General features: G+C 44.8%; 1 protein-coding gene across 1 annotated transcript in view; it reads left to right on the top strand.

The window, feature by feature from the left end:
* The window catches only part of znf423 (zinc finger protein 423), a 127656-nt gene that overhangs the window by 99861 nt on the left and 15652 nt on the right, over positions 1–12143 (top strand). Inside the window, exons 18-19 of the mRNA XM_078283208.1 lie at positions 8647–8778; positions 11735–11850. Of these exons, the coding sequence (XP_078139334.1) occupies positions 8647–8778; positions 11735–11850 (248 nt within the window). The remainder of the gene's footprint in view (positions 1–8646; positions 8779–11734; positions 11851–12143) is intronic.

Raw genomic sequence — 12143 nt, 5'->3', positions numbered from 1 at the left:
CTTTGCCCTCTGTCAACCCTTCTCTTACTCTGCCTCCCATCTTCCCTTTCACTGTCCACTGTATAGCATCTAATAACAAAGAAAAGCATTAAAAATAACTAAATGTAAAACATAATCTAAAAAGTCTGATTAGGAGTAAGCAAACTGATGGAAATATTAGCAATTACCTCAGTGAGAGAGAGAGAGAGGGAGGGATGGAGATAGAGATGGAAGATGGAAGACGAGGAAAGGGAGGGAGAGAATGTGTGTGGGTGTTGGATACTCACGGGACCTCAGTACTGCAGCATTCTTTCTGTGAGCAAACTGTGTGTGTGTGTGTGCGTGGTGTGTGTGTGTGTGTGTGTGTGTGAGGGTGAGTAAAGGTGGGGGCACTCTTGGGACCCCTCCAGCACTGCAGCAGGTTGTGTGTGTGTGTATTCTCCAGCCCCCACACTACCAATGGGTCAAGCTCACGCCCCCCACCATCGCACCCCCACCCCCCTGGTTGCCATGGAAACACACCTTGAGCAAGCCCCCCAGAGAAGCGCCTACTCCTCCTCCTTCCCTCCGCTGCTCCCTTCTTTGCTCCACTCTTTCTTTCGCCCGCCGTCTCTCGCGCTCTCCCTCCTTCCATCCCATCACCCCTCGCTTCATCCCTTTCTCCTTCCATTCTTCCCACCAACCCTTCATTCTTCCTTTCCCTCCGCCCCCCCCTCTCTCTCTCGCTCTCTCTCTCTCTCTCTGTCTCTCTTTCTCTCTCTCTGTTTCTCTTTCTCTTATTCTTGCTACCTCTCTGTTTGCTACCTCTCCGTCCTCACCATCAATCGCCTGGCTTGGCTTAGGGCCTCTACACCAGTAGGGACACACGCACACACTTTCTCTCTTACACACACACTCACACAGGACAGGGGATGGAGGAGGGGGGGGGGCCATAATGGGGGGCCGACACCCCGGGGACCCCCAGCAGCCCAGACAAAGAGAGGGAGAGAGACAGAGAGAGAGGGGTGACGAGGGGGTGTAATGGGGGCCAGGCACCCTTGGGAGTTTCCCAGCTAAGACTAAGAAAGGGTGAAGGGGCGTGTGTGTGTGTGTGTGTGTGTTGTGTGTGTGTGTGTGCGCGTGCGCGTGTAATGGGGGAGGGCAGGCACCCAAGGGATCCGTCCCCAGCTCAAACCAAGGAGCTCATTTATGTTCTAGTGCATGTTGCAGGGGTCTGTGACTAGGCCTGTGTGTGTGTGTGTGTGTGTGTGTGTGTGTGTGTGTGTGTGTTGGGGGGCAAGGATGCCACCTGGTCCCTCTCCCCTGGTCAATTAGCAGAGAGAGAGAGGATGGGAAAGAGAGAGAGAGAATGAGACTGAGGGAGAGCATGAGCAATGAGAAGAGGGTGTTTGTGTGTGTGTGTGTGATAATATTGATAGTGGAATAGTAATGGTGAGTCTGACTGCAGTGTACACACACTCTATCGTCCGATCCATCCTCCCTCCCTCCCTCCCTCCCTCCTTCTGTCGATCCACACATTACCCTGCATTCTGTCCTCACATTCTCTCTTCATTTTCTCCTTCCCTCTATTATGCTCTCTCTCTCTCTCTCTGAGGTGGCCAAACCTCATCAGTAATTCTACAGATGTGTGGCAGCCAACCACCAATTACCTGTGTGTGTGTGTGTGTGTGTGTGTGTGTGTGCCTCCTGCCGTTTCTCAATTAAGATGGAGCATACCTTAGGAGTCAGGCCAAGCTCTCTCCCTCTCAATCATACTTAAATGCTCTCTCTCTCTCTTTCTCTCTCTCTCTCTCTCTCTGCCCCCTCTCTCTCTCTCTCTCTCTCCCCCCCTCTCTCTCTCTCCCCCCCTCTCTCTCTATCTCTCTGTCTCTCTCTCTCTCCTCCCCTCTCTCTCTTTCTCTCTCCTCTCCATCTCTCTCTCTCTCTCTCTCTCTCTCCTCCTCTCTCTCTCTCTCTCTCTCCCCCCTCTCTCTCTCTCTCTCTCTCTCTCCCTCTCTTTCTCATTATATTGTCTGAATGGTGTTATGATGTACCTGTTTACCTCCTGCCCACTGTGAGAATGACACTACACGTCATGCTCATGTTCATGTTCACAAGTATCGACCGGACTGTCCTGGACCCCGGCGATGACGTGTACATTTTGAAATTGAGTGATAATTCTCTGCAAGAGAGCATGAAGTCAACAGTGAATTGACAGACGTTAGGTGTTCCATTTCCTATGGATAGATATAGGAATAGGTAGAGGATGGCACCAATAATAGTAAGTAAGTAAAGCTTTATTTATATAGCACACTGCTTCTCATAGAAAAGTGGCAGAGGATACAAAAACAGTAAAAGCAAGTTGAAACAAACATTTAAACAAAATGGACATAAAAACAAAGATAAAACTTTAGAGAGGCTAGCCTATAAAAATGCAGAAAATACAAACACAAACAAACATATTGAAACAAAATGGACATAATAGACTTAGGGGTTGGGTTCCCACTGGGGCCACCCATGCTAAACATGCATGCCCTCATGGTACTGTAAGGCAAAGTATCCATCAAATGGTATATGTTATGATAAGGTGTGCAATTTTGTTTGGCACCTAGCTTGAGGCTTTTTGGATATGTTCAATTTAGCAGAAACTGCATAAAAAATAAAAACACCCCATATTCATTAACTACCCCTGATATTGTGGTAAGAGTGACAAAATACACTGCTGAAAAACTGTTTTCAATATATTCTAGCATTAATATCCAGGAAGTGTTCTTTACTGGGATTAAGACAGCACCGAAGTCCCCATACTCCCAGTAAACAATGTTCTTAAAGTTATTATGGCTTCTATACCACAGTAACAAAATAAAATTTCAGGATGAGAGGAGGGAAAAACAATGTAAAAAATGTTCCCCTAAACTTGTTTTAGTGTGTTAAAAAAGTAGAAAAAGTTTTTTCTGTTGTGTGGTAACAAACTCTGAGTCCTAGAGTCCTAACCTTCACCCCTCCCCTCTCTCTCTCTCTCTCTCTCTCTTTCTCTCTCTGTCTCTCTCATCCCTCTCTCCCCCGTGTTCTCTGTCCCAGCATAGGCCTCCCAGGGTTGTGTGTGTGTGTGCATGTGTGTGCGTGTGCATGCGCGCTGGCGGATCAAATGCTCTCTGTGAGACAAAGCGTAACGGCAGGATGCTCTACGGCTCTGTCATCTCACTATGGGTCACACACACACACACACACGCTCACACACGGACTGGGTCTCAGAGGGGGAGAGCACACAGAGACTGCAGTCCCCACACACACTGATCAAAACAATGTATTTGTCAGAAAAGAGAACTCTTTCATGGGACACACACACACACACACACACACAGAGGCGTTGGAGCCCTCTCTCCATGCCCTTGTTCCGGACAGCCCAATTATCTCTCTGCACCTCACTGTTCTCCCTTCAACTCTCCCTCTCTCTCTCTCTCTCTCTCTCTCACTCGTTCTCTCTCTCTCTCCCCAGCTCTTTAGTCGTCTCTTTCTCTCTCGAGTTCTCTCGAGTTCTCTCTTTTTCTCTCCGTCTCTAGCCACTTTCTTCACTCACTCTCTCATTGATTGACCATTAATTCTCTGCTAAAAGTTTTTGTTGTTGTAAGGCTGATGGCTTCATTGGCATAGACTATATGTCCCCCCCCCCCACACACACACACACACACACACACACTCCCACACACACACACACACACACAGAATTGCATAGCCTCTCACTCACTCCCATATCTAACCAAACTGTTTGGGGTTTTTTAAATTCCCACATATCGAGGTTTTATCATTGAAAATGTGGAGAATTATGCTGTGGATTTTGCTTTCATATGAAAATGTGATTGTAATGCGAGTAAGGCAGGAGTCGCAGGACCCGTGTAAACACCATACTTATGTTAGTGTGATTATGCTCTTAGTTGAAGTTAAGCCTAATCACAGTAACATATGACGCGTTCTATCATTTTCAGTCGGAAGTCGCAACGGCGCATTTGTGGATAAACGTGATTTTATGAGAAAAGATCGATTTTTAGCTGTTTTGGGGTTTCATCAGATTTTAATAAAGATGTGTAAAGATTATTGTGAAATTTAACGCTAAATATAGTTTTGAAGCTCATAAAGGTAGGGTGACGAGCAAAACTACTATCTTAGTTTGTCAACAAAGCTCGCATTCCTCATGTTGCCAGGTTCGCAGTTTTCAATGTACTTGGAAATGTTATCAATGCTGTAGGACTTAAAACGCTGTTTATAAAGTTTGTCAGGGTTGTATTGTGGAGTTTTGTTATTGGTTTGTTATTTTGGACTAGTTTCATTGATCATTGGGCAGTTTATGGGTTGGGTTTAATCGGCACTGGGAGGGTTTTTCTCGCTAAGAACCTGGCAACACTTCTCCCCGTCCCTCTCTCCCCTTACTATGTGTCCCTTAAAATTATGAATGAACATCTGCATAGTAACAGGTTGACCATCGTTCACTTTATTGTCTAGTCAAAATTATTGTTTCATCCGCGGGAAAACGTAGTTGTCAGGCATCTCAACCTGTGTGTGTGTGTGTGTGTGTGTGTGTGTGTGTGTGTGTGTGTGTGTGTGTGTGTGAGAGAGACAGAGAGAGATTGAATTGAATTGATATTATTAAAAGACATAGAAATGAATTTCCGTGAGGCAGAAATTGCTATATTACTAAACTCAGTTTCTGTAAGAGGAGCGGCGACTGACGCGCAATGGACTGATATAATATCAGACTACTTTTTAACTCCGGTGCCGGTGGATGCGCGACCTGTCGCGAGTGACACTGGTGCGTCTTCCTCAGAGTAGGACAGTCCACACACCAACAATACGAGCCCTGAGGCTACAGGCGGAGAGACTGAAGATGAGGAGGAAGATATTTTGCTTATGGCAGACCCGCGGCTGCGGCTCTCCAGTCTGTAGAAGGTGCCTATGTAAGCGAAGATTGTGGCCTCGAAATCCAAAAGGCCCGCGACTATAGGTGCCACTGTAAATGCACATGCACAACCACGTTCACGTGCATGTGCACGTGCACGTGGTTGTGCATGTGCACGTGGAGTGTGCACGCATAGATAACCATGTGCACATTAGTTTGCTTCTCCACATACACATGAGCTGTGCCTTTGTGAAAAGTTGAATTTCAAAATGTCTGTGTGTGTGTGTGCACACATGCATATCTGCTTGAGAGTGTGTGTGTGTGTGCGTGTCTGTGTATGTATGGGCACTCAAGACTGCAAATGTAATGTTAGTATGTTATGTTATGTTTGAATGATTTCTTTATTTGAATAAATGTCTCAGAATTGACTTCAAACTTTGAGGCCCTTTTTCTCAAAAACATAGTTTGGAAACAGTCAAGACATCAAGGGGTGCATCTCACTTAATCTTTGGAGTACAAAGATAATTTTGATATCACCAGAAAGCTTAAATTCTCCTCTTTCCAACAGTGTATTAAACTCAAAATGGGTCAATGTGACTGGAAATGATAGAGACCAGTCAGAACATGTATACACCTTCATTCCATTTCTTTAAATGGGATTAAATGCCGTAAGTGCCGTAAATCTTTTTGTCATTTCCGTTTTAAGTCTTGCAGTAACCGCATGTCACATGCAAATCAGATTATTAGGGGAGGTGTCACTTTATAAAACCATGTAAAGAGCTTAATCGCACTATTGTCTTTATTGGCGATAGTCACATTATTGTGTGCTTGTAGACGTCGCCTATGTTTGACCACTTTGTCTGATCCTGGTAGCGTGGGAGAGTGGAGGCCAGCTTGTAGGAGGAGAGTTACCCCTACTGAGGGCAGGAGCTTTGAGGTGCCTTCCACAGAGCCCCCCAACGCACACACACACAAACAAACATACACACACTGTGAGATCATTGAAGCATAGGCATTTCTAACATACTTACCCACCCTCTGTCTATCTGTGTCGTTTGTATCTCTGTCTTTTTGTATTTCTCTGTCTTTTGCTTGTGTTCAGTTGAAACCAATTAATTTTCCCTTTTGAAGGAATGCGTTGTTACAGTGAAACAGTAGTTGTAATAGGACAAAGCATACTGGAATGAACATGACAATTGATGAAAATTCACAATAGTGCTATAGATCCCCCCTCCCTCCCCCACCCCCTCTCTCTCTCTCTCTCTCTCTCTCTCTCTCTCTCTTTCTCTCTCTCTATGTGTCTCTCTCCTGCTGATTCAATCTCCTAGTAAATGATAATGAACCTCTATCTGTCTCAGTACGTCTCGGACATACTGGCGCCCCACACAACCTAGCTGCCTTTGAGGTGTGTGTGTGTGTGTGTGTGTGTGTGTGTGTGTGTGTGTGTGTGTGTGTGTGTGGATGCAAGATGTTTGGGGGGTGGGGACGACGGAGCACACCATCCCATCCTTATAAGCTCATGTGGCACCCACCATACACACACACACACACACACTCCCCCACAGCTATTGAGACGGGATTAGGGCACCCTTGTGTCGGCCTTTGAGGCAAAGGGAGATAGGAATCTGGCGTGTGTGGTGTGTGTGTGTGTGTTAGTCAGGGTGAGTGTCATGGATGTATGATTGAAGACGTTATTAACCCCGCGTTCCCCTGCAGCTCTGCAGCCGAACTCCTGCAGACTGTTTGTGTGTGTGTGTGTGTGTGTGTGTGTGCACTTTGAAGCCCCTGCGCAGGACATGTATTGCAGGGGGTAAGTAACAAAAAGGGCAGAAGACACAGATTATGTCTTGTATTCTCCATGAATTGTCTGTGCGAGTCTCTGTGTCAGTATGTGTATGTATTCCTGTTAGCGTGTGTGTGTGTGTGCGTGTGTGTGTGTGTGAGATGTGACTCCACGAGGGGTCACAGATTGGCCCACAGAAGACACCATCTGATGTCACCGGGCTATACAATGCTGTGCCATGCTGTGCATGCGTGTGTGTGTGTGTGGACCCATGTGGTGTGTGTGTTTGTGTATGTGTGTGTGTGTGTGTGTGTGTGTGGGCGACCGGGACATCGGTCCTGTGTGGTACGATGTCGATAAGGACAACAAGCGGGAGACCTCACAGTCAAGGGGTGTGCGCGCGCGTGTGTGTTAGTGTGTGACGCCCACCTTTCATCTGGCCTGTCGCAGCGGGTGCTGTGATGTCACTCACACCTCCTTAAAATAGACACGCGTACACACAAACACACACACAACACTGGTAGAATCCCCAAGGCAGAATAAAGAGGAAGGACAGAGGATGGAGGGAGAAAGAATGTGGAGCGAGGAAATTAACAAGTCCATATTCTGACATATAGTTCATTATTATTTTATTTATGTGATCTCAGCTGTCTGGCTCTCTAGTTGATCAGCTGTCTTCATCTTTTCTATGGAGACTACAGTAACGTTAGCACACATTGATTATAGCATATAATATACATACATAGAAGCACTGCTTACACATAATGTGATTTATAAAAAAAAATGCCAGAATTTGTTTTCTCACAAACATAAACATTTAGCTGTATATATTGCCATGCATCACTGTATCTCAGCAGCCCATACAAACAAATGAATGTTCTGTCATGTCAATTTCATTTGAATACGAGAATAGGTTTATGGGAGTTGTATGCAAATAGAATAATAATACAACTTTTACTTCTACTACTCTTCATTACTCAGATATTGTTCGATGAAGAGACTTGATTTGTAGAAAATATTTTCAGCAAAATGTGATAAAGTTTGATGGCGCACAGGTATAGAAGGAACAAGGGATGGAGGGGATGATCAATTGAATGGGAGAGGAGATGGAGCGAGGGAAGAGGAGGAGAGATGGAGGGGGGAGGAATGGGCAAATTGAGGGATGGATAAATGGCTGCAGTGGGGGAAGGCAGATAATGGGGATGGAGGGAGGGAGGAAGGGAAGGCTGGCCATGGGGAGGGCAGATTGTCGTCCGCAGCCCTGGTGGGGGGGCAGGCAATTACCAATTGGGGCAGACATGGCACTCGGGTTGGTGTGTGTGTGTGTGTGTGTGTGTTGGGAGAGGAGTGGGGGGATAGAGAAGGACAAGGAAGAAGGAAATATGAGAGACATCTGTCCATCTTAACAAGTCATTTAATCTTGTATTCAGTCTTAAAATGTTATTTTTCTCAAATCAAGTGAAAAATTCTGCCAATGGGGTGAATTGTTTTAATGGTCATGCATTTGTTTCACAAAAGCCATAACAAAATAGGCAACAGAGGGCAAGGCAAAGATGTCATATTTATTGTCCAAATACAGGAAAAGTTATGACAGCTTCAGTGGGAAGAGACAGAAAAGGTGAATTTTAACATGGGAGATCATTTCTTCTATGGTGTCTACATTCCCCTTCTTTCTATTTGCATTCTTCCCATCCATTTCTATCTATGCACTGGGCAGAATCAATACTCTTTGGTTATATTTGCATTGCTGTCATGTCTTACATTAGTATATGGTGCACTACAGTATCTGTTCTTACCTGTGTCTATCGGTGGGCTAGTCTGCTCCGTATTGTTTTTCATACAGCGGTATATTATATGCCACTGTGTGACGTGTGCAGTGTATCTGTGTGCTGTTTGCTAAGGTCGTCTGTCATGAGTGTTGTATTAATATTCTAAAATGATGTCATGATATGTTCCTGTTTGCATGTTTTTTGATCCAGCCTAACCATGCGTGTCTGTCTCCTATTTGCAGAGGAGGGCATCAATCATGAGTGCAAGCTGTGTAACCAGATGTTTGATTCACCTGCCAAGCTGCTTTGCCACCTGATAGAGCACAGCTTCGAAGGCATGGGAGGTACCTTCAAGTGTCCCGTCTGCTTCACAGGTGAGAGACAGTCACTCGCTCACACACACACACACACACACACACATGCACACACTTCAAGGGCACGGATGACGGTCTTTCCTGTGTCCTGTCTCCTTTGCAGGTAAGATGAACATAGAAACATGGAGTTACACACAGAAACATTAGAGCAAGTACAAATGGAGGCATGCACTCAAGTTAACGCACACAAACACACAAAGCAGGGACACAAGTTTGGTCTGAGCACACACACACACACACACACACACACACACACTCACACAAACTGAGAGGTGGGGGGTAAGTGAACAGAGATGGGGGTAAGCTCATGGTTTTCAGTCTGGGGTATTATCTCCCAACCCTTCCACTAACCATGTGTGTGTGTGTGTGTGTGCTCAGACCTCAGTCTCAGTGAGGTCAAAAGAATAAACAGCAAAGGAAATAACAGCTTTGCACCAGGGTCACATAATGCCTGTTCTATGTGTGTGTGTGTGTGTGTGTGTGTGTGTGTGTGTGTGTGTGTGTGGCTTAAGCAGCAGGTGGCAGGGCTCAAAGTCACATTGGACCTTGGGACTCATCGTCTGTGCAACACACACATACACACACACGCTGTTCACCAGATACATGACATATCTCATCACATCAAAGGAATTTAACTGTTTTTGGTGCTGAGGTACACATCAGCAAAGTGACAAAGTGGCACAGAACAGGCGAGTCCCTCACAGTACAAGGACATACAGGACCTCACATATCACTACTGAGAGTGAGGTAAAACCTCCCAAAACTAAACTGATCATGAAGGAAAACAGCCTTACTTTCAGACTGTATTTTTAAATTACGCAGCAGGTTATGCATAGATTCCACGGGCCATGAGGTCATGAGATTATTCAGCACTTAAGATCAGATAAAGTAAGATGAAACTTTCATGATCCTCATGGGGGAATCGGGTTAAAGGACGACTTTGCCTTTCAAGTTTGAAGAAAGCCGAAATACAGCAGATGGTATAGATGTACACTATGGGGTGGTGTGATGCACCAATTTGCATCCCCAGTAGAAAGCAAATTGATCAAAGAAAACTGGTCACAAGTAGGAGCTGTGATATCAAGAGACAGTGAAGGTATATATGATATGGTTAACTTTGGTGCTGGAACCAGGGTTTGCTCCCCCGACCTTCCCATTATCAGTTCCACTAAATGTTGTGGTTAGAAAAAGGCTCTTATTGGGTTTGTTTTGAATAAACAGAAAATTATATTAGGAATATTCATTGTCTTTACATTTGTAACAGTGGGAATAATATTCCAGCAGTGGGGGCACCGCGTGTATTGACAAAATTGTGTAGGTGTGCAAAAGTTCAAGCAAAAACAACACCAAACAGACAAATATAAAATACCTTATACCTCTGAAATCCTCTGGAGCGCCAAAACAAAATGTCAGATTGGCCAAATCAGGCCCGTGGTGTTCAGTGTTTCCATTCAACACATATTTTACCAGTCAGAAACAGTAAACTACGTCTGCACCCTTCCTCCCTCCACCTCTGTCTCTCTATCCCCATATGCTCTCGCTCTCCCTGTGCCCTCCCTCCTCTCTCTCTCTCTCTGCCTGTCTGTCTCCCTCTTTCTCTCTCTCTGTCACTCCATCTCTCTCTCTCTCTCTCAGTTGTTGAGTTTGTCTTGTGTTGTGTGCCCCCCCCCCCCCCCCAGGTACACAGCAATGCTTTAAACTTTAACTCTATTCCTTGGTGGCTTATGAATTAGTAAGATGGGCACCCCTCCTATGGGGAGGCTTAATAATTCAACACACACATACACACACACACACACACACTGTGCAAACCAAAAGTTTACTGAAACAAAGGGGAGAGAAAGAAAGGAAGAAAAAAGAGAGAGACAACACTGGAGCGGAAGTTAAAAAAAAAGAGGAGATAATTTATTGATAAATATCACAAGGTCTGCTGAGGATAGCTCTTCCTGTTTTCTCTCATTCTTTCTTTCTCTCTCTCTGCCTTCTCTCTTTCCTTTCTATCCATTTTACTCCCTCCTTTCCTGCCAGCCCCTCATTTGCTTTGCATGTGGGTGTGTGTTTGTGTGCCAGCATGTGTATCGACAGTTCAGTTGATAATTGCGTGGGTGTCTGTGAGTGTGTATGTGTGTGTGTGTGTATACATGCATGAAGTGGAGCATGTGTATCTTGGTGTTAGACTCTCATAACACAGATAGAAGAAGTGCCCTTGAAACCTCTCCTGTGTTCATCTCCTTGTTCTCGGTCGTTCACTGCAGCCTGTTGTAAACAGGCCAGTATTTATAGGATTTGGGTGATAACTGTCTAGGTTAAGGTGCAGTTAATACTGAATGCAGTTCTGCAATGCAAAGCTGGTTTCAATCAGCACCAAAAACCTTTGATCAACATGGTCCTTCAACTGACAACACTGGATTGCTTGTCAGTTCCATCAAACACTGATTCCTCAAAGCTTGACTAAACTATTAAAAAATGCAGATGCAAATATTTAGACTTTGATTATTATTAACATTATTATTATTATTATTATTATTTAGTACACCTTCATCAAACCAGGCAGGCAAATAAAGTACAAAGTGTTATTTAAAGGATAATTCTTGCCATGGTGAATGTTAAACCCATTTTCCAGCGTGCTCTCTCTCCCTTACAAAATAAGCAAACATTGTGTAGACACACATACAGTATCTCCTCCATGGATTACATTACCATGCTTAGTTTACCATCTCAGAAAATTGGTTTTGATATCATTTGGAGTTGAATGAAAGCGAATGGTGTCTAGAGGGAAGGAAAGAGGTCACATAATCGCTGATAGTAGCATGTAGAAATTCATAGGACTTTTTAGAAAGGAGAGGGCACTCTGGAAAATGAGCTTAATATTCACTGTGGCTGGAATGAAGTATGGGCTGATTGACATGACCAGTTACCCATGGTGTGACTCGTGCTGTGTTTGTCCCTCCCACAGTGTTTGTGCAGGCCAATAAGCTCCAACAGCACATCTTTGCCGTCCACGGCCAGGAAGACAAGATCTACGACTGCTCCCAGTGTCCCCAGAAGTTCTTCTTTCAGACCGAGCTACAGGTTGGTCACCCGAAATCTACTGCTGTCGAACTGTCCCTCTACTGTTCTGTCTGTCTGTCTGTCGTTCTATCATTATATTGATTCTATGTAATATACCATTATTGATATTTGAATGCAAAGATTGATAATCTATGAAAAACACAAAAGTTGCCTTGTGTTTTGCCATGTTGGTTCACATGTAGCACTATGGGACCTACCTGACTGGACCTCCTCCTTCCCTCCCCACCCTCCCTCTCTCCCTCTATTCATCTCACTCTTTACATTCCTCCTTCCTTCCCTTTTTATATCCATGC

The sequence above is a fragment of the Centroberyx gerrardi genome, chromosome 4 (assembly GCF_048128805.1).
Source record: "Centroberyx gerrardi isolate f3 chromosome 4, fCenGer3.hap1.cur.20231027, whole genome shotgun sequence".
Classification (NCBI taxonomy): Eukaryota; Metazoa; Chordata; class Actinopteri; order Beryciformes; family Berycidae; genus Centroberyx; species Centroberyx gerrardi.
The sequence above is the reverse complement of the archived record's forward strand: the minus strand, read 5'-3'. Positions and strand labels throughout refer to the sequence as shown.